Below are 23,352 nucleotides of genomic sequence, written 5' to 3'. Positions count from 1 at the left end.
TTCAAAAAGAATAAGGCACCAAACATGCTATCTTCCCTCTGCACATCAGTAAAAAGCTAAAATAGGATAAACAGGATCACCAGCCTTGGATCTTGCCTCACCACATAAACACACAATGTATTAGGAATTAATGATGAAGGTGGATTTCCTTCAATACCTGTAAATGTTGCAGCAGAAAGTGCATTCAAGCAACGACCCCAAAATGTGTTAAGTCTCTTTTTACTTCAGGCAAATGGTGTTTTCTTATCATCTCAGCCTGTTAAGTTTATGGACTGTAGTACAGAGTAAGTATATCTTATCTTCACACATCAGTACCTAGTCAACAAATTTCATATTCCTCTCAAGTCAAAATACACTTTAGTGCTTCAAAGTAATCAAGAAAGACAAGCACATGGCCCTTAAGAAGGCTACAGGAACATGTTACCTTACTCATCATATATTTATAAATATCAATATGTGCAAGTTTATGTCAAAATATGGCCACTCCTGGCCACAGCAGGACAGTTCATGGGCTCTGTGGTACCACTGAAGAGATTCAGTAATGTTTCTGGAATGGACATTCAAACACAGGATTGTGACATAATCAGTCATTTTATGAAGGCTTTAAACCAGAATTGCTTATATGTTTTCTTTTAAATAACAATTGGCTTTGGTTTCCTAGTCAAGGATAAGCAGCTAGACTTGTGTCTTCATAAAAGCTATGATGCTAATCAAGTCAATCTGCAGCACACACACACATATATATATTTTGACCACTCTTACATTTAAAAGTTACCTTCAAAACAGCAGCCCCTATGTCTAAGTAGTTAACAGAAAGTTATCCTGGCTGAAAAGTCATTTGTTTTTCAGTAGTGTATTGTAAGTTCTTGTGGTTTCTGGAGAAGCTTTTTTCTGTTTTTCCAAGTAAGGTGTCTGATCCCATTGTCTTTCAATGATGCTTTGTCTGACTGAAATCTATTGTTAACAGGGTTGAGTCACTACACAGTTGGCCACACACAGTTAGGCAGCAACACAGCCTGCCTCTTCATCATACAGGTGGAAAAAACTCTTACCGTAAGTGAAAAAATTCTTAGAACACTTTGTCATGCAACTTCCAGCAGACTGATACAAATCACACAGTTAACGCTCTGTTTTCAAGAATAATAAATGCATTTTAAAAACGAAGCCCCTGAGTAAGAAACAAAAGCCATAACTTGGTTTCTCTTGTCTGTTCCACTCTGACAACAGCCACTGTATCTTCAGGCTGCTGGTATATTTACAAGATTCAAACCAGCCAACTGGTGGCTTTACAGAAACAATTAAGATTCCCACTCATTTAATTAACACCCAGCACCACCACTATTATGGACTCTAGTAAGCATCTCTGCATAGCTACAAATATCTAAATACCTTTTGAAAACCAGAACAAGTTCTCAGGAATGCTCAGAAAGACATTCAGAAGAGAACAGTACAGACAGACTACCCAAATCCCACAGTCAGGAACACAAATCACTAAACAGCTAGGGTCAGATTCCCCTCTGCTCAGGGGGCCTGCAGCAGTCTGCATCACTTAGCCTTACCCAAGTCCTCAAAACAGAGCCTACATTAAAATATATTAAATGACTGTCAGGGAAATTAATACAATCGAGGTCACATAAGGAACAGAGCTGCCAGGTAAGGTAGTTCCTCGTCCAGAAAGTGTTTTCCTGTGAATTCCAAAGTTTTGGTACAGCAGGGTGAATTTTTAATAGCACACTAACCACAGAAAGCTCTTATTTCCAATAACATTGTCAGAATGCAGCTTAAAGACCATTTAAGCTTTAGGTTTGCATAATTCATTTTGGGTTGGGTATTTTGTGGTTCGGTTTTGGTTGTTTTGTTGTGTTTCTTTTTAAAGCAACGTGCATGCAAACCGCTTGCAGCACTTGTGTTTGGGGGACTGTTCCAGGGGCCTATTCTTGGGTAGCTGACTTGTAATGTTTCAGCGTGCGAGCAGAAGGATCAGTAGCTTTAACCCATCTGGGCATCCAGTAGTGGGGCAGCCAGTTGCTTCGCCCTGGGTAGTGCTTTTCAAAGATCTGGCGGTAGTAATAGCTTTCTTTTGTTTTAGGAGGATTGAAAGGGTATTTCTCTGCTGCCTTTTCCAGCAAAAGGTCATCAACCTACAGACATAAGCAAAACTCCAGTTAGGCTGCAAATACATTCAACATTTACAATTCAATTTGCTGTATATTAAAGACATACAAGGATTCACCAAGCACTGAAGACCCACAGGTTAAATAAAAAGCTCTGCTCTAGAGCTGTTTGTGACAGGTGAAATTTTGCCATAGGCTGCCTTGATCTTCACGAATACATAATTGTATTTCCAGTGCTGCTAATATTTCTCTCTGTATTATATATGGAGCCCGTTTCTCCTTGGGTTACAATCACCTTTAGTTATAAGCTCACAAAAACTTCTTTGCTATCCTTCTCTTTGTTGTAAATCAACCAGAATAACTTGAAACAGTCTTTCTACCATGTAAGTGGCTTCCTTGTTTTTTTTTCTTTCCAGCTCACAGGGAGCTGTTGACTCTGCTTGTATAACCAAGCTCTTAGCAACAAAGGGGACGCAGAGGCAAAGACACCTGCAGTTGCTAAGCTGACTGAGAAAGGGAGGATGAATACTTAGTTGCACCAGCTGAGGCAATTTCTAAAGCAGCTAGCTTGCACTGACAACATGCTGCCTAACTCCTCACAGCCATGAAACAAACACCTACACCACCAAAACAGTCTCCATACAGGCAGCACAACACTACTGCCCCACCCAACTGCTTCCTTGCCCGTGGATATAGAGGAAGAGAATGGGAAACAAGGAGCTGGTGGTAGGACAGAGGAGCACCTGTCCACAGGCCTGACTGCAGACATTTCTGTAGAGCAGAGCTCTGGTGTAAAATGGGTGTGTTCCTCCTTCCTGATGATTAAACTACATCTGTACACCAGAGATGATTCTCCTTTGTCCAAAGCCAAAATACTTTAGGTCTCCATTGGCTGGCAATGCAGACACTTTAAAAAGCAAAAGGGCTTAGCTAGGCATGGCTGGAAAAAATTAACAACATAAACAAGAAAGGACATTATAAAGTCATTATGCTGCTACTCAGCTGCAGAGTAAGTTCATGTGAGCTGAAGCAGCTGCTTTGCGTGTAACCCAGAAATTGTGTTTGCTGACACACAATCCAATTTGCAATCTAGATCCTTAAGTGATGCTCGTTTCCTTACAGAGTCATTTCCGTCAGACGCGAGCATTTCTCTGTGTCTGATTTCAGGGGCCTTTAACCCACTCAGACAGCTAGACAACCACTGAGTAAAGTTTATCTTGCCCCTCCACTGTGAAGCTCAAGTTACTTTGTACTAAGATCTGTTCTCTCAGCTAAGCATGTGAGCTGCCTCCCCTTGGCAGCTGTACCAATCAATACCCATAAACGTGAAAAGACAAAAAGGGATAATGATAATGGTACTGCACCTGTTGATCAATGTAGTCCTGAAGAATAGAAAACCAGGATTTCTTTACTGATGCGATGCCATCACTGAAAGCTTCTTTGGGTCTCCAGAGTATTTCTTTGGGAAGCAAGTTGGAATCTTCAAAGGACTGTCTTAAAAGATATTTTTCAATTCCATTCTGTTTGCAGAACAACAAACAATGTCATGAGTTTCAGGAACTGCAATACAAAGATCTGGTTTTAGACATTCAGAAGTGGTTTCTTTCAGGAAGTCTGCTCAGGAAAGGGTTCCCTGTAGTCCAACAATCCAGCAAAATACTCAAGAGCGTGCTTTACTTTGGGTATAGGGCTTAACCACCAAATTCAGCAATTTGGTCATGCTTAAAACATGTATTGGTGAATTTCTAAGTTTACAGTTGGGTCCAACCCTGGTTTTACATACCTTTGGGATCCGCAGTTCTGCTGGTAGCGATAAGTAATAAGAAGTAAACCGATGATCCAAAAATGGGACTCTCAGTTCAAGACTAAACAGAGGAAATAAATAGAAAAGATACCAAATTAATCCAACAAGTCATCCACTTCACAAATTCTGTAACAGTTAAGCTTTCCCTGTCTCTCACATAAACACACTGTGTTCTGCTTTTACTTAGAAGAAATTTCACTTGCATTTCATGACCATCTGCACAGATTAAATAAAGATCCCGATTTATGATGCCATCTGCTGGATAACTTCTAGTACAATGAATTTTAAGACTGCAGTTTTACAGGATTTGCAACAGCTCTTGCTCTGCATAAGCAAAAACACATTGGAAAAAGAATCCGTTGCCTCCAGAGAACTACAAAGTTGCTCACTGGGGTTTGCATCAGCATTTGTAAAGATGTCACAGAAACAAGAAAGGATTTCTGCTGTAATTTCTGAAAGCCACATCTGTTTGTTCTTTCAAGAAACAATGGAAAGGAGCCTGCATGGACACCATTAAGCTACTGACTACTACTTGTACAAGTTCTCACCTATACCTGTGGCAGATACACATTAAACAGTCTTCCTGCTTACACTCTCTTACATATACTGTGACATCTAATGACACTGAAGGCAACAAATAAAATCACAGTAACTGTGTCTTTGGTAGAAAGACCCCCTTTCAGCATGTTTCCTTGAGAGACATGATGCTGCCCAGCTTCAAAGTCAAATGGGGATGCTATACTGCATTCTAGTAATCTCACTGTCTCTCTGTAGCTTCCCCTCTGATAAAAAGCTTCAACTACTTCAGGTAATACCTACTGCAGCAAAAAAAGCAAAATAAAAAAATTAAAAAGCATCATCACTGAGCAATCAAGTACTGAGGCTCAATTTCCACACATACTTGCAAGGCACTGCAAGTCTTCCCCTATAGTTATTTCTTTTTAACTGAAATAGTATTTCCATCCTTTCTCCCACCATTTCCTCTCTTCTGTTAATCCCTCTCTATTTCCTCTATAAATGTGAACACCTTACATTGTTTTAATTTATTAATACAAGGGTTCTTTCTTTCTAGCAGCGCTGTGAAGCTGACCCCAGCTTCTCTTCAAGAAATGGCAACTTTCCAAAGAAGAGAAGCCAAAGTGTGACCTTGAACAGCCTTGAAAATGTGGCCAAACTTTTCACCACAAAACAAATAAGGCAAATGGCAGGTCCATCTTTTATGTAGGAAATAGAAACATGAGAAGGTTATAAAAACCTGGGCAAATAAGTTTCCTGATCAGTAAGTCACTTTGCCAAAGGTAGTGTCTTGTTCCCATCTATAGCCAGCTTCCCAACAACATTCACCTTTTAATTCTTTTATTTCTTTGGTAAAATACTGTTATTTTCTGCAGCATACAATTTGGTGATTCTTTAAGGTATCAGTCACGGGCTGTATCCCAACATCTCTTTACTACAGTCAGCTGCCCAAGTCAATGCACAGGCTTTTCTCTTTCAGTAAGGTTTTTAATTCTCCATATGCATATGATCATCAGGTTCAAGAGTCCTCTTTGTCTAAACCTCAAAAAACCTAAAGTCAGATACAGCTTTGCCTTTCTTCCTTAACTCTGAATGTTTGTATTTCTAATCTGCTCCTGTAAAAACCAACACAATCCCAGACAAAGGCTATTTCCTGAATCAGTTGGTAACACAGTGGGCTCTGCAATCACAGAAGATGAGATTAAACTTTGCAGTGTTGCTCAAATTCCTTCAGGCTACAACTTCAATTTTAAAATCAGAGAATCATTTAGGTTAGAAAAGACCTTTAAGATCAGAGTCCAACCATAACCTAGCACTGCCAAGTCTGCTGCTAAACCGTGTCCCTAAGCACCACATCTACATGTTTTAAATACCCCCAGGGACGGTGAATAAACTTCCCTGAGCAGCCTGTTCCAATGCTTGATAACCCTTTCAGTGAAGAAATTTTTCCTAATATCCAATCTGAACCTCCCCAGGCACAAGTTGAGGCAACTTCTTTTCATCCTATTACTTGTTACTTAACAGACCAACCCCCAACTCACCACAACCTCCTTTCAGGTAGCTGCAGAGAGCAAGTAGGCCTCCTGTCAGCCTCCTTTTCTCCAGGCTGAACAAGCCCAGTTCCCTGAGCCACTCCTCATAAGACCTGTTCTCTAGGCTCTTCACCACCTTTGCTGCCCTTCTCTGGACAAACACCAGCACCTCAATGTCCTTCTTATAGTGAGGGGCCCAAAACCAAACACAGTCCTTGAGAAGAGTCCTCACCAGTGCTGAGTACAGGGCGACAATCACTTCCTGGCCACACTATTTCTGGCAAAATCAACACAAGTTCAACACGGAAGGTCCTGGTTAACTGATATGATACTATTCTATAGGGTCACCCACCAAGGGGATGAAGGTGGTAACTGTAGTTTTTCTGGATTTTAGTAAGGTTTTTCATACTGTTCCACACAGTATCCTTCTAGACAAGTTGTCCAACTGGAGGATGAGCAGGTTCATGGTGCACTGGGTGCAGAACTGGCTGAAGGGGAGAGCTCAAAAGGTTATAGTGAATGGGGCAGCATGTAGTTGGCAACTGGTCACCAGCAGTGTTCCTCAGGGTTCACTTCTAGGGCCAGTTCTGTACAATATATTTATCAACCATCTGGATGCAGGATTTGAATGCACCATTAGCAAGTTTACTGATGATACTAAACAGGAAGGTGCTGTGGACTGTCTTAAGGTCCCTGAATGCCTTGCAGAGGGATCTAGATAAATTGCATCACTGGGCTATGATTAACAATAAGTCAAAATGCCAGATTCTGCACCTGGGAAGGAGTAACTCTGGGCACAAGTGTGAGAGGAGTGGCAGGAGAGCCACCCTGCTGAGAGACATCATGGGATGCTGGTGGCAGCAGCTCAGCAGGATGCAGCCACACGCCCTGGCAGCCATGAGGGCAAACCACAACCTGGAGTGCACTGAACACTGTATAACCAGCCGGCCAAGACAGATGGTTACCCGGCTGTATTCATGGTACCTGGGGTACCATGCGCAGTTCTGAGCCCCACAACTTAAGGATACTGAGGTCCCTGAATTGGTCCAGAGGGCCACAAAGCTGGTGAAGGGGCTGGAAGAAGTGTCCTGTGAGAAACTACCAAGGACTGTGGGTATGTCAAGTTTGGAGAAAGTCTGAGGGGCAACTTCACACTCTACCGCTTCCTGAGGAGAAGAAGTGGAGAGGGAGGTGCTGAGCTCTTCTCCCTGGTATCCAGCAATAGGATGCATGAGAATAGTTCAAAGTTGCCACAGGGAGGTGTAAGAATCATTTCTTTACTGAGAGGGTGGTCCAACACTGGAACAGGCTTCCTAGAGAAGTCACTGGTGGCATGTCAGTGTTTACGAGGCATTTGGACAAAGCCCTCAACAATATACTTTAACTTTTGGTCAGGCAGTTGGACTAGATGACCATTGCGGGTCCCTTGCAACTGAAACAGTCACTTCTATTCTAATCTGATACAGGCCAGGATGCTGTTGGCTTTCTTGGCCATCTGAGCATGCTGCCGGTCCGTATTCAACTGTCAACCAACACCCCCTGGTCCTTTTTGCTAAGCAGCTTTCCAGCCACTCTTCACTAAGCCTGTAGCATTGCACGGGGTTGCTGTGACCCAAGCAGAGCCTTGTTGAATCTCATACAATTGGCCTTGGCCCATCGATCCAGTCTGCCCAGATCTATCTGTAGAGCCTTTCTTACTTCAGGCAGATCAACGCTCCGGCCCAATTTGGTGTCATCTGCAAACTTAGTGAGAATGTATTTGATCCCCTTGTTCAGATCATTGATAAAGATGTTAAACAGAACTGGCCCCAGCAACTGAGTCTTGGGGAAACACCACTTGAACATCTTTTAAATTACACAAGTCCTCAGCATGTTTTACCCGTGTGCTGCAGTAGTTCTGTCTGCACGAAGCACATCAAACAGGTAGAGCTCCTTCAGCAGCCTCTCGCTCTCTTCTGCAGCTTCTTCGGGAGACGGCGCCTGCAACCAGACACATACACAGACATAAAACACAGCTGCACTGAGGGAACCATTACTTGCTGTCTGGTATCTGAGTTGTAAGGACCACAGTGATTTCAGAACTACAAAAACCTACATACAAGAAATGAGTCACAAGAAATTTTGAGGGATTTTTGAAAAAGTTATTTTTCAAGTGATTAAATTGAATCCCTTGGATTTTATGCCACCTCAGTAGAAATTATTAGCAAATATACAGCTGTGACAATTCTCCAAATTCACACCTTGAAGACTCAGTAGATTTTCTGTTGAAGGGAAGAACAAGCAGCTCATGAGTTTTCTGTGTAGTGAACATTTACCTTATGGAAATATATATATCCTTGTGTCAGCTCATCCGATCCTTCTCCTGAAAAAATGACCACACTGTCTGTTTTCTTCCGTATATATTTGGAGACCAGATACATACCTTAAAAAAAAAAAGTTATTAAAATAGTTGCATGTACAATGCTATACATAGCTAGCAGAGTTTTAAATCTAGCATTAGAGAAGTTCTCTCCTATGCTTTCTTCTCTAGCAAACAACTGCAATATACAAAAATGACATCTCATTTATTCAAAGCCATCAAAAGCCACACAAAGTGCTGCAAATACATCTAAACTGTGTACTTACACTTTAGACCTCACAATATCAAAAATGTGTGTGTTTGTGATCCTGGGAATTCTGGAGGATTCCCGTGGGAACACATATGAATTGCTCTAAGTTTGAAATTAAGCATGATTAATTCCAGCACAGTCCTAAAATAAACCTTCTGGCTTTGGAGAATGAAACTACCAGCAAAAGTTGCTGCTAAACTCTCTGCCGCTGTGGGTTGAACAGGATGAAGCCCTTTAATGAATAATTCTTTTTTTAAAAAAAGAATAATCAGAATTATGCCTTCTCCTCACTGCATCTTTCTAAACAATAGGCTTTTATAACAAAAGTATTAGAGATCTAACTAAAAGGATCTAGTTAATTGTTTCTCATACTAAGCAACAATCACAAAGAAATGTGACAGATAAAAAGTTGGCTTTATTTTTAAAGAAACACTTTCAATATTTCAAATTGCAAAGTCCTATCTTCATGTACCAAATTCCACTCAGGAACCTGAGTTTCCAAAACTGTTCCCTATTTGGCTTATTAACTTCTTTTACAATGTTTCAGGCTGAGACAAGATTAAGTGGGTAAAATGCTGGGAGCTGGCATTACACAGAAAGTCATACTGGATTATGGTTTTTCATTCTTATCAGGTTGGCAACCCTTTGTAAGATGCTTCAGGTAACTTAATTTCTCAGGATCAAACATAGGTTATAAGAAGTTTACATGACTTGAGGGTACACAGGCCACTAGAGCATGACAAGAAATACTTCAGTATTAAAATTATGCAAGCAATACGGTAATCATAACAGGTTTGTTATAACATTCAGTACCTCAGATAACCTGGTCAATTTTCCCTCTTCCTCCACAGTTCATACTTAACAGAGCAAAAAGCCTAGACATGTAACTCTAACATTTCTTCTTCATGTAACTTTTGTTTTTCACCCCAAAGCTTCAGGGACAGCCCTTGCTGATTGTTTTGTACAGTTGGTGACTTTGAAACTTACAGCTGGTTTTGCCTCAGTGGAGTATCACAGGCAACACTGGGGAGCAGAACTCGGGAATCCCAATTCCGAGGTTCCATGATAGCTGAAGGAGCTAGTAGATGATGACCTGATTTTGCCTAACATTTTATTTGACGATATAAAGCAGAGATTGATATGGAAAAACTCTTACCGATTGAAGCTCGTATTGTTGTTATATCATAGGTTTCCAAGGAGAAGATAACTTCCTCTATTGCCTGAATTCCTTCTTCAGAATTAAATATTACTTCGTGATGTTCACTGCCTATGTGTGCAGCCACCTGTTTGTAAAAGGTCACAATAATGTACCATTTTTTCAATTAACTTTTTTTAAAACACCTGTTGTGCTTAAAACACACACTGAGTGAAAGCACCAGCTCCCTTCTGCCACAGTGATCATCACATGACATTAGGCTAAGAACATATGATTCTGTAGCAGCCCCTCTGACTTATGGTGGTGTACTCATCACCAGAGGGAACACAGTGTCCCTAATTACAGTGATCGATCATGATTACAACAGGCCAGACAGAAACAATAACCGGCCATGCCCAAGGCATAATAGACTCTGTAGAGCCTCTAAATACTCCAGATATTTGTCCTGAAGAGAAAAATCACCTCAAAAGCCATGACAGCCTGGATACCTAAAGGGTAAGCCAGACACCAACCAGTTCATACAAGGCTCTCAATTCAGTAAACTGAGGATTAACTTAAAATATTTAACGTATATGCAAATACCATATCACAGAAACCATAGCATGGAGATTTACCCTAAAAAACAGGGGCAAAATCCAGAGTACTCCAAAGCACCGTCATTTCAGTAACAATGCAGTGGGAGTCTGTCATGAAAGTCTTCCAAATGCAAGAGAAAACAGGTATGGCTCAATTATCTCTTTCATAAGATTTAACTAAGCAGTAAATGATGTACTGAGTTATTTACTGCAATCTGATTTACATGATCGCAATAAATGAATATTCAGTATTACTATTAATAGCATGCCATGAAGTTCCACTGTTAATACACACTGTTGAGCATCTCAGAAAAAGCTGAAAGCAACGCTTGCTATACCTTTCTGGCAGCCAGTAAGTCGGGACTGTTTTCCATTCCAATAGCAAAGGTTTGTAATGGATAATTAATGTTGATTTCTTTCATCAGTTTCAGAAGAACAGCTGCAACTAAGCTGGAATCTAAGCCCCCTGCCAACAAAGGAAATGATTTGGTTAGGTGTTTGCCTGTTTTTTTCTTTCCCCTTAAGGACACAGAATCTCATGAGCGGGCTTCATTTTTAAGCTGTGTGAACCCAAGGTACTTCTGTACAAGTGCACGTTTACCCCTGCTTAACAAAAGAATCAGGCAATTTTAGTGGAACATCTTCAGTTACATTTGTTAGTATTGCTGGCATCAGAAGCATCAGTGCAAATCCTTCTCTAAGACACACAGAAAGTATTCTGAAAATATTGTTCTGAAAATATTGAACATGCCCCTTCTCAACTTTGCTATAATGGGATTTATTCTCCATTTCAAATCTACCCTCTATTGTCTTCTTACCTACACATCTGATACTCCACCAACAGAACTACGCACTTTTTTTCCTTGTTTGCTGTTTGAATAAAAAGAACTAAGTAAAAGAACAAAACATTTAGTTCTGTTTAGTGGAATCCTTAACAAGGACTCCACTCTTGCCCAATAATTTTTTAGAAGTGTGTTTCACACATTTTGAGTGGAAATATTTTTTTAAACATCACTTCAAGGTTAAAAGGTTCACTACTGACACTGATTGCTTCTCTCCTCCTCTCAGAGGCAGCCAGTTCAAGAATTTGAACAGCTTGGAAAACAAAGAAAGAAAAACAAGAGATGCATAAGATACCCAGATATACTCTACAGGTCCACTTTATTCTTATGAGCTAGTTTGGCTAATCGTTGAGTACTTCTACTTGCTGCTCCCCTTTGAAGTACTGAGCAAAACACAGTACCTGTTGCCCCACACCTGCCTGCAGTTCTGATAAACATGAGGCAAAATACTCTTCACTGTTTTCCACAGTCTGCATGTGGTTTTTCAGCCAGGTGCATTATTACCCATTCCCAACCTGATCCCCTTTCTGGGCATGTTACCTTGCAAAAATATTTCCCTCTGTAGAAGTCACATGCCTAAGAAAAGGAGAGCACAGAAATCAAACTGAATGCTTGGGATGTGGAAGTCAGGGATATCAACACCTAGGTTTCCACTGTGAAGTTGCAGAACTCCCTCCATGGCTGGAAAAAGCACTTCTTCAACAGAGTTGCTCCAAGCATACTCAAAATTGTGAAGCACTGAGATACTCTGGTATTATATCAGCACAGACACTTAGTTTTTCTACTGTTACACTCTGCATGCAAATCTGAGGAGCTGCTGACTGCAGCTAACTTGGTATCTGACATTTGGGTTTTGAACGTGCTTTTTACTGGGGCAGGGATCTTCCAACTCTGTATATTGCCCTGTTCCATTTACGTCACTCCTACTTTTTATCATGCCACAGTGAGGAAATGGTACAACAGTACCTCCTTCTCAGCCCTCTCTCATTCAAATGCACATTTAATAGTGTTTGTGACAAGTGTGTGTGATTACTGATGGTCACTGCATGCATGAACAGCGTATCAGAATGCTGGCCACAAATAAAGGGTGCTACAAACCACAGTAAATAAGATGTCAGTCCTATGACTGCAAAGCCTTGCTTCTGCAAGGCATCTCTGTAACACTGCTCTGGTAACACATCAGATCACAACACTGATCAGCCAATTCAGCAAACAACTTCCTGTACCATAAGCTGCGATCTCACCTGAAAAAAACCAGCAAATCATTTTGGTCCAGACACTTCCCCGTGATTTGGTAAATCAAGGGCAGTCTAGGATAGACACTAAAGCAAGGAAGGTGGCAAAAAAGAACTTCAGTCCCTCCTGCTAGCTGAAAATGCCAAGGTGTTTTTCATTTTCAATCAGTACAAAGTGAATTAAATAATTAAATTTTCTTTTTATACACCAACCTAAGCACAAATCTTTTAAGAGTACATTGGGTGATTTTTCAAGAAAGAGCACTGTATTACTTTCTTCTTTGTTAAAGATGGTCAGTGCCTCAAAAAGTCAACATCCCATCCCAGAGTATGCTTTAAAAGCATAAGACTTTCAGGGTCCTTGGGAACCAGAAAAGTAGCAAGTTCTGTGTTACTAAAAAGCAACTGAAAATTCCCATCACTTCAGAACAGCCAGCACAGTTTCCTCTCATCAGCAGGCTGTGGGCAGGAGAGAGGGGATACAAGAACTGTAATTCTTGCTGCTTACCTGACAGAAGACAGCCAATCCTCCTGTGAGCCATCAAACGCTTTCTAACAGCATTTTCAAACAGAATGCGGATGTTGCTTTTCACTGTTTCAAGATCAAAGCCTGTACAGAAAACAGAGGGGGGGGGGGGGGAAATCCCAAAAGCAAGAAGTGCTGCTTAGATTACGCAGTTACGAAAACAAAGATGTTTGTCTGAATTTCCTCTGATAATCAGCGTGTGCAAGTTCAAATATCTTTATACATGACCACCTACAGAAAAAATTCTCAAATTCCCACATTAAGAAAGTTCTTCCAGGTTTGTTTTTCTTTAATGACTTTTTTTCAAACTAATCAATAAAAAATTTACATTCAAAGATTATTATTATTTCACTTTTTAGTCATAATAAGTTGCAAATGCTTTCCCATGCTACACTATGTTACATTTGAACTTAGCCAAGAGGCCAAGCAGCAGCTTGCCAGTACCTAACGGGGGCCTACAGGAAAACTGGAGGGATTGTTTACAAGGGGATAGAGTGATAGAACAAATGGTAATGGCCTTAATCTGAAAGAGGGCAGGTTTAGATTAGGTATTAGGAAGAGATTCTTCCCTGTGAGGGTGGTGAGGCTCTGGCACTGGTTGCCCAGAGAAGCTGTGGCTGCCCCCTCCCTGTCAGTGTTCAAGGCCAAGTTGGATGGGGCTTTGGGCAACCTGGGCTAGTAGAGGGTGTCCCTGCCCATGGCAGGGGGATGGAACTAGATGGGCTTTGAGGTCCCTTCCAACCCAAACTGTTCTATTATTCTACTACCTGAAGGCAGATTTTCTACTGTATCACAGGCAGCATGGAGTGGTTCATCCTTATAGCTATGAAATTTTACTAATTCCACCGATGCCACTTTGCCAGAGGGTTTTAAATCCAACACTTCATAATGACCAGGAAGAAATGGTTCCACTTTAGAACATAAGGATGTTGAATGCTTTAAGTTGATAAGTCCTACAAGTAAAATGGTGAGAGAGAAAAAAAAAAAGTTAGTTTTTAACCTAGGCTGGTTAACTTATACCTCACTCTACAGCCTATGTACTAAAACAGTATAAAAATATTTTCTCCAGATCCTAAATTTGGTATTAAAAAAAAATATAATCTTGAGTCTGAGACTGCCCTGGATTCTGCTTCTGGCAGGTTGCACACACAGATCTGAGCTCTCTCTCACTGAGGCAGACAGCAGAGAAAGAAAGAGAACAAGTTTTACTGATTGGTAAGTAGTAATTTATTCCTGTGAGCATTAAGAGGAGCACTTTTCTAACTAACCACATGATGTCCAGGTCAAGATGTAACGTGCTTATGGGAATTCGAATGGCAGTTAATAACTCATTTTGTGTTTAAAATTAAAAGTAGTCGAACTAGCAAGGGGTTTGCAATAAAACTACATCACTGAAATGACTGCTTAATTGACATTGATTTAGCGATTTCATAACTCATCAGTTCCAGACTGACTTGCACTGCTGCTCATGAACACCAAGAATCAGACTTGTAGCAAAACCTCATTTCCATTCCTCTTGTTAAAGAGGATGTTTTGCACCTGCTGGTCATCTGGCTGTCACCCGAGGAACAACACAAAAAAGATTCTGAACTGCTGCTAGAGAGGGACGAGTAATCCACTGTGATGCTTACGGGGTATAGTCCCTAAAACACTCATGTCCCTTGTTCCTTCCCAAGAAGCAGAGCTTGTACAGCTCTGGTGCTACTGAGTACCACTATTAGAGGAGTCATCACACATTGGTGTCATAGTAAAATTGATATATAGTAAATGGGAGACACGCAAGTAATCATGAAAGTCAGTTTTAGCCAAAGTGCATTTTAGGGAACAAACTCCCTTTTGGCACTGCAAGTGTTATGACTTGAGATAATTAACCCCAAAGAACAAGAAAAAAGAAAATACAGTTGATGCCTCATCTCAAAAGAAAAAAACTGCCCTCAACATAAGTGAAAATTAACCTAAATAAATATAAAAATAACCAATTCTGCAGGAAACTTCAGAATTTTAAAATTCTTGGCTTTTACAGATTAGCAGTTCCTGTGGCATTATTTCTCTATTCACCATAGAACTCCAGGAACAAATACTAATATAATTTATTGTAACATAAATCTAGTCTAGCTACATAGACTAATTTAACTTTAGGGTAACATAAAACATTTTTGACTCCACACTACTATGATTCCAGAACACAAAAAAATTATAAAATTAAGCAAATTATTTTAGAGATATTAAGGACAATTAAACATCTTAAGAGGTTTACCCTCTGTGGCTTCTATTCTAACAATGTGTAATTCTTATACCACTAAATACAGTTTGCTGATTACCAAACTTGCTGTTCACTTTCACAATTAGAAGAAAAGTCTGTCAGAGACGTTTGTCTCTGACAACACCTAAAATTATTTAAGCACTAAACACAATGGGTATTACCTTTTGCCTCAGAACAGACACCCAAAAATCCATCATCAGTCAGCACCTTAAACAGTGGTCTGACTCCATAGGTGTCTCTTGCCAGAAAGACTTTTCTGTTTGCAGTGTCCAGAAGGATGAAAGCAAACACCCCATCTAGCATGGATGCTGTTTGTTCTATTCCTCCTCTGTTGTAAAGGTGAAGGATAACCTCACCATCCACTAACGTCTGATATTCAAATCCAAACTGCTTCTGTAGCTACGAAAAAACATAGAGAAACATGAATTTGTAAATGCTGACTGCTTGTTGAGAAAACACCACCAGTCATGTAGTTTTTTTATTAAACTCTAAGATTATATAACTTTTGAACTGTGATTTTACAAACATTTCCATCAAAGGATAAAATTATACTGCTGTGTTCAAAATATTACCCAGGATTACCTCTCAGACAAGGCAGATTGCCTCTGCAGTCTTAAGCAATTCACAGGACAGCGCCTTTCCAGGGATACATTTCTATCCCAGAGCATCAAACTGCAAACCTATGACCCTGGTCTTCAGAAGCACCAGCCTCACCACCTCCCACAGACAAAGGGAGGAAGTAAGCAGGCAGTGCTTCAAGAAACCACCACCTCTAAACAGGACCAGAGGCAGACAACATTTACTGTGGTCTCAAATAACTCTGTGCCACTTCTGTATCAGAAAAAACCAAAAGACACTTACGTAAGCCTCTCCCCACCCTGAAACACATGGACACTGTTAACATCTTTGCAGAGCAAAATTCTTTAGAAAGAAACTTTGGTTTAGTTGTGCAGTCACTGCAGTTCCTCAGTGGTTTTTTTAATACACAGAGAATTTCCTGCTGCCTCATCTTCCTCCATTTCTCAAACTAACATTTTCACTCTGCCTGTGCAGATGGAGTGGGGGAGGAAGAAATTAGCTGTCAGACTTAAGTCAGGCCAAATACTCTTCATGTTCATGTGGTGCTATTCTTTAAAGTCCTTCCAATATCTACCAGACAGGGGAAGAGGGAGATGCAATGAAACACTATAAAGGCAACCCCCCCCCCCCAAAAACAAACCCCAATGCTTGAGCATTTTAATTTCTTTGGTTATAATTGTTATTTGTGGGGCAAAGTCTTGGATCAAGTTGAGTCAATACTACAGAAACTAAGTCATTGCCCTAAAGATGCCTGTTTCACCACTGATCCTTTCCTAGATTTCAGGTTTCAGTCACAAGCTTGAAAGAACAGTCTCTATAGAGAGGGTACAATGCAGTGAGAACAAATGAACAAATTCCTGCTGATGGCAATGCAAGTTTTGCATAAATCAATTGCCCTCAGGATTATGTGTGTAGCACCACAGAGTAATTCTTTCTGCTCTCAACAGCAGAAAAACCGTAACGCAAAACACAGCAAGTATTACAGACTGTTGGTAAAGTACGTATGTATTGTAGGGCAAAGTATATCTCACCTTTCAAACAGCCAGATACTTGAAGATTGGGAAAAAAAGAAATTAAATCTCATGCCTATGAAGTCAAATTCCCAATGGCATTCCTGATGTTACTGACATCACTGACAGCAGCCTGACTCTGCTTTTAAAAATGCGATGCTAGAAGTACTAAGACATCTCCGATTACTCACACATTTCTGACACTACCACACGCAGTTTGTGATTCATTTTAAGCATCCAGTTTGTTGTGTGTTTGCACAAAAAGGTTTTGGTAGCGGTGGGGGGCTACAGGGGTGGCTTCTGCAAGATGTGAGAAGCTTTCCCCAGGTCTGACAGAGCCAATGCCAGCCAGCTCAAGGATGGGCCTGCCGCTGGGCAATGCCGAGCCAACCAGCGACACTTGCAGTGCCTCTGTGATAACACAGTTAAGAAGTTAAAAAAGAGAAAAGCAGCGGCCTTTTGCCACCAGAAAAATAAGTGAGAAGATGTAAAAAACTGCAGACACCAAGTTCAGTGAAGAAGTGGGGGGAGGGGGTGCTCCTGGCCCTGGAGAGGTTCCCTTGCAGCCTGTGGAGAAGACCAAGGTGAAGCAGGCTCCCATGCTGGAGCAGGTAGAGCCACCTGAAGGAAGCTGTGACCTGGTGGGAAGCTCATGCTGGAGCAAGCTCCTGGCAGGACCTGCAGCTGGTGGAGAGACAGGCTCATGCAGGAGCAGGTTTGCTGATGGGACTTGTGATCCCATGAGGGACCAGGTTGGAGCAGTTTATTCCTGAATGTCTGCACCCCACAGAAGCAACATTGGGGCAGTTCATGAACTGAAGCCCCTGTGGAAGAGATTCACATTGAAGAAGCTCATGGAGGACTGTCTCCCATGAGAAGGACCCCAGGCTGCAGAAGGGGAACAGCATGAGGAATCCTCCCCCTGAGGAGGAAGGAGTGGCAGAAGTATTGCATGATGAACTAACCGCAATCCCCATTCCATCCCCGGGAGGAAGAGAATCTGGAATTAAAGTTGTGTCCAGGAAGAAGGGAGGAGTGGGGTGATCAGTGCAATTCAAAACCAGTCACAACTGTAATACACTTTATCCACAAGTGGCACAGACATCTCAGCACAGGGACTGAGGCACACAGACCATGTTCAGCACCAGTATTACACCCATCTGGGACATTCAGACTCTTTAAGAAGTTGCTGCTTGTTTTGTGCCAAAGAGACTTAATTGGGTGGCTCTCAAAAACCCCACAAGGCATCTGTCTTAAGCTGCAGACACCTAAAGACTTCGGTGACCTACTGGAAACATTAAGATAAGTGACATATCCCATCTATATTGATATGCAGAATTAAAAAAGCAATAATGGCTTGGAGAACAACACAAAATAACTGAAGAGCAAGGCAATCTAAAGGCATTTGCATTATAAAGAGAGAAGGGGAGAAAGAGGCTTGGAATTGCCCTCTCCAAGAGATAAGAAGAAAGCATCTGTATTTAAAACTGGTCAGACCTGAAGATAGAAATACATATTGTCCTTCTTTTCAATTAAAACGTGGTTTTTCAGTATTAAAGGCTTAGCATGTTACTAAGCCACCACAGATTCACAGCTGAGATGATTTATTTCCTTTTAAACACTAGTAATTTCATAACTTCTATGATTTTTTCTCCTGTTCTAGTCCATCATGTCTTAATCATTTTCTGAACATCCGCTAGTTTTGAAATTAAAAAAAAAAAAAATTTGAAAAAAAAAACAAGAAAATTCCCTATGATCCATACACAACACTTACCTGTTTGAAGTTGTAGATCTCTCCATTGTAACACAGCCACAGATATGGGAACTTCTTCACCCGGATAGGCTGCATACCATACAACTGATCAACAACCGCAAGGCGGTGGAAACCAAAACAACAGTTGGTGAAGCCATTGACGTTCTCAAAACGAAATGCATCAGGACCTCTGTGCGCTATCTTCATGGCGCTTAGACACTGGACAGAAAGGCATTCATCGCTCCCAAACAGGGCCCAGATACCACACATGGTGAGGCTGTTGATCTACCTGAAAGTAGAGAACCTGCTCAATAAAGATATGAACATTATAAGCAAGAGCCAATACCTAGAAAAGACAGATAACTAACAAAGGCTATTAACCAACTTGGCAAAAGAATATCAGGCTTTAATAACACAAGATAAATCCCAGTTTGCCTGTAATATGATAAGCAAGCCTTGGCCAGTGGAAAATCAGGTTTAAGTGTACCTTTAGGTGCACCAGAGCCGTACATAAGTTTTAAATTTCTTTTTAATAGAGCACAAATATAACAAATCATTACTGGGCATCAGATATGGGCTGTTGGAGTAACACATCCCCTCAGCAGACACGTTAACAGTCCTTACAGTTTGCAGCCTTTCAGTATCTAAGGAGGCTTATTGAGGAAGGGAGAGGCTTTTTTACCAAGGCCTGTAGTTGTAGTGACAGGACAAGGGGCAATGGTTTCAGAGCGAACGAGGGTAGGTTTAGACTGGACTTCCTCAGCCCTGTGGCAGGCGCAGATAAGAAAGGTGCGGAGGGTGCAGCGCTGGCGCGGTGCCGCGCACCCCTTGGCGTGTCTTTTCCGGCCAGGTGTCCCTGGAGATAGAGGCCTCGGAACTCTGAAACCTTACTGAGGTGGACTGAGGCTGGGGACCTCGGCCTCTGCCCCAGGCTGCCGTCAGGGTTCAGGCAGCCACAGCTTCGGAAACACCGGGCTGGAAAAGGCACGCCAAGGGGAGCACAGCGCTGCACCGACGCTGCTCCCCACCCACCTTTCTCACCTGGACGAGCGATGGCGCTGGGGAGCTCAGCCTCAGCACATGGCGCTGGGCTTTCCTACCAGCTGGGGCGGCTGCCGAGAGCCCCGCGGTCCCCTGGCCCTTTCTAACAGGCGTCCGCAGGCACCCAGGGCGCGGTTTCCTTCCGCATTCGCCCGCTACTTCCCGGGCCTCCCTCCACGCGGCTGCGGCGCATCCCGACCCCGCCAGCCCCTCGCTCGCAAGCCGGGTCAAGGCGTTTTGGGGCCGCACGGCAGCGGGAGGGAGCCGGGTGCTGAGGCCGGCTCCCGGCGCGGCTGCGCTGGGCCCGCAAGCCCAGCAGCACCTCCCGACCAGCTCCGTTTTCCGCGACTCCGCGGCCCAGACGCCGCCGCCCGCATTGATGCCTTACCCCGTCCTAAGCCGCCGGCGCAGAGAAAATCGTCGTCCTCCCCGCGGCGGGTGGTGAAGGAGGCGGCTCCTGCTGGTGCCGGCTCCTCCCCCGCCGCCTGCTACTGTTGAAACCCGCCGCGAAGTTTCATCATGCGCTTTCCCGCCACGCCGGCCTGTCTTGGCTGGCGGCCCGACGCCCGCGGGCCTTCCCCTCACACGCCGGGCTGGCGACCCAGGTGGGGCCTGGCTCCTATCGCGGCCTTTCTCTGCGGCCCCGGCTCGGGGAGCCCTCGAACAGTGCATGAGCTAAGTCGCAGGCCTTCCCTGGGTCTGCTGCTTCCCTGGACCGCTGTGGAGAAAAGCGCCCGCTGCCACGCATCGCCAGGCTCCTTGGGCTTAGGGGGCAGCTTGCAGCCATCAGAAATCCAGACCCCGCAGATCTGCACCGAGTTGTCACTTGTATCGTGTAAAGCAAGGAGAGCTCAGACACCTGCGACCTGGCTGCCTTAAAGCCGCTTTATTTAGTTAGAGAGAGCTCTCGCAAAGCTTACACCTCTGGAGGTGTGTACTGAGGGCTTCAGGTTTTGCTGTGCAAAACTGCTCTGAATGCCGCGGGTAAAAAGGGGGTTTGATGCCTACCAGAACTTGGACAGTTTTGCCCTGGAGAGCGCTAAACTAAATGAAACTCAACTCTGAAGACCAGGATGTGAAGTACTAAATATAAACCTTAATTCTCCACACATACTTCTAGAGAGTGATTAGCGGCAATTTGCATGCAGTGCCTTCCGTAGATTTAGCTAGCTTTAGTCAGCTTCAGTGGACCTGGTGTCAAACTGCAGTGCTGTGCAGAATGTTCTTCAGGTTATGCAGACTGTCAGCACTAAGTCTGGTCTCTGCATAGAATTTTAAAAGGACTGTTAAGAAGCCGCTAAAAGGATAATTTTAGGGTTTAGAAAGAAAAATGCATGTAAATAGTCTATGCATGAGAAGCAGGCCCTAGGGCTGATTAGGAATAGATACAGGAAGCATCACCTGAACACAGGTGAGAGGCAAAGCTTTGGGAAGCCTGCAGATGCCACGTGTACAGCCCTGCTCTGGAAAAGCAGTCAGTGTGTGCAACGGCACAGAGTCACCGCTCACACCTTATATCTTGCATTTTTCCCCAAAGACCTAAATGTCACAAGCTCTGCATTTTGAAAAACTACAAGAAATAATTGACAAAAGCATTAATGTAGGTTGGAGATGGAGGGTTGTTGGTTTGGGGTTTTTTTTGTTTTGTTTCTTTTTGCCAGAGACTTCTGTAAACAGCTTTGCTTTACATCTTTTCTCTGCACAGGGAAAAGACTTTTGGATGAGTCTGCTTAGGCTTAAGTTGTCTGGACATTCATCATTTTACGAGCAATTCCTGGTTCATAACTAGATCTCGTACACTGCTTTATGTTAAGACACAAACAATATCATAAAAAATAACCTTTTCATGGCAGAACTGAAGCAGGGAGGGAGAGAAGCAACCTGCAGAAAACAGCCGTGTAAGCCTGGGCAAGGACAACCAGGGAAGAGCAAAACAAGCTTTTAAGTCCTCATTAATATCTGCACCCTTAGGGAACACTGAGTAACTGCCACATACTTAGTTATCCGCCCTGTTACTGCCCACTCTTAAAAACTGGGAATAACTAACTGCTAGATTTTACTGTGTCTTGCATATTTAATCCTCTGTTTTATGACGCTGTTATAGAAGGGAGTAATGGCAGAAATACCACCCATATTCTGTTTTTAAACATTGGCACTGTTGCTATTGGATAATTACAGCAGCTCAGGCAATAACTGATATGTCCCTCTCCTTTTCTAGCCTCTCCTCTCTTGTTGCCAAGTAGGCCCTTACAGTCCCTTTACATTAAGTGTCGTTCTTCACTGTCCAAACATATCTGCAGACAGCGCTAGATTACACCCCAGTCTCACAGCTCTGTTCTTTTCAGTCATCTTCCCTCTCAGGTTTCTCCTTCCTGCAGACAATATCATGTGTAAATTTCTCCACAGCAATTTCTTATCCACTGTGCACTCCTATAAAGCTGATTTTTCCCCTCTGTTTTTCTTGAGAAAAATTTAAATTGATGATGGTGGAGAGAACATGCTTGAACATAAGTAGCTAAGAGACTTTCTACTTTGTTGTATCTTATGTTCAAGTGCCTGAGAGTGACCATGTGGACACAGGCTAAAGCCATTTAAGAGTGGCTGAAAATTACTAAGAAAGTTCCTCGTTAATTAATTAAGAAGTACTTGGATTAGTTTTGTTTCTAATCACCTGAAATTAAAAATTAAGATGTTTCTCTGAAGGCAACAGGTAAAATGAAAGGTCAAAGAGAACAGGTAAATAAGCACGATGCAGAATGAACTCTTGGCAGCTACAAGACTGAGCTGGTCACTGTCAGCTCAACTCTCCGACAGCATTGGTCAGAAATCTTTTTCCCACTAATACCTTTGCTGCATCTGTCGGGTGTGGTACCATCAGCATGCCTGGAAGACGAGAAATGTGTGAGATCTGTGAAACCTGTTTGGAGAGGAGACAGAATTGAGGCCAAATTGGAGAAGTCAGAGGCCGTGATTAAGAGAGACATGCAGTGCTTTCACTGTGATGACTAACCACTTAACCTGTAACGCCCCGGGGGTTTACAGGGAGTAGTCTCCTGAAGGTATTCCTTATAATTTCTGCCTTTTTGCATGAACACAGTTCAGCTGGTTTTGTGATGGTGGCTCCCAGGTCTATGCTCTCACCAGACCTATGTGGGAAAACAAGATCCAGGCTCAAATATTAAAGACTTGGATTAAATGCACATATTCTGTGGTTTCTCAGAGAGAAACTGAACACCTTTTGTTTGACAGTGAAGGTTGCTGCGAGTAGATTCATGGGCTGGGTCGTTATGACAGGCAGGACTTAAAACATCAGCAATTCCATTGATGCCTCAGCTCAGCCTTGCATCTGCCCTTCGCAAGGCAATCACTAGTGAGTAGATGTGGAACACAGCCCTTCCACACCCTGCCAGACCATTGTCAGGGACTGCTAAAGGTGCTACATCACTAACAATTTCAGAGATTATAAGGATAATGCTGAAACACTTTATATTACTGAAAAACGAGATACTTTGGTTGTGGGAAGGAGGGGGACCTGTCTTGTCTACACTTAATAATGACTGCTTTTGTGTTCAGCATCTGTTATAGCTTGGGCCAGCTACTCTCCATCTGGTATTTAACACATCCCGAATTGCAATAGCAATACTTTTTTTATTTTTCCTTCCCCAATCCTAACTTGTGTAGTAATGGAGTCATGGGAATAGGCGGCTTCATGTTTCCAGAGGCCTCAAACTACCCTTTTCTCATCTCCCAGTGACTGAATGTTCATGATGTAAATTGGGCACAGATCACCAAGAATC

At 42.5% G+C, this 23,352-nt stretch overlaps 1 protein-coding gene across 2 annotated transcripts; it reads right to left on the bottom strand.

The window, feature by feature from the left end:
- Positions 1–205: 205 nt before the first annotated feature.
- ASNS (asparagine synthetase (glutamine-hydrolyzing)) lies at positions 206–19,987 on the bottom strand. Of its 2 annotated transcripts, none has more exons than XM_084280061.1 (12): positions 19,944–19,987; positions 18,536–18,803; positions 15,334–15,571; positions 13,677–13,862; positions 12,892–12,993; positions 10,645–10,772; positions 9,732–9,858; positions 8,282–8,388; positions 7,846–7,946; positions 3,898–3,979; positions 3,479–3,634; positions 206–2,141 (listed from the first exon to the last, which is right to left on the bottom strand). In XM_084280061.1, the coding sequence occupies exons 2-12, from the start codon at positions 18,782–18,784 to the stop codon at positions 1,932–1,934; spliced, it is 1,686 nt and encodes a 561-aa protein (XP_084136187.1). In that variant the 5' UTR covers positions 18,785–18,803; positions 19,944–19,987; the 3' UTR covers positions 206–1,931. The 2 variants fall into 2 exon arrangements, with proteins under 2 accessions (XP_084136187.1, XP_084136188.1); XM_084280062.1 differs by having other exon boundaries at positions 18,536–18,791; positions 19,944–19,981.
- Positions 19,988–23,352: the final 3,365 nt, after the last annotated feature.

This window comes from Gallinula chloropus (genome assembly GCF_964237585.1).
Source record: "Gallinula chloropus genome assembly, chromosome: 2".
Lineage (NCBI taxonomy): Eukaryota > Metazoa > Chordata > Aves > Gruiformes > Rallidae > Gallinula > Gallinula chloropus.
The sequence above is the reverse complement of the archived record's forward strand: the minus strand, read 5'-3'. Positions and strand labels throughout refer to the sequence as shown.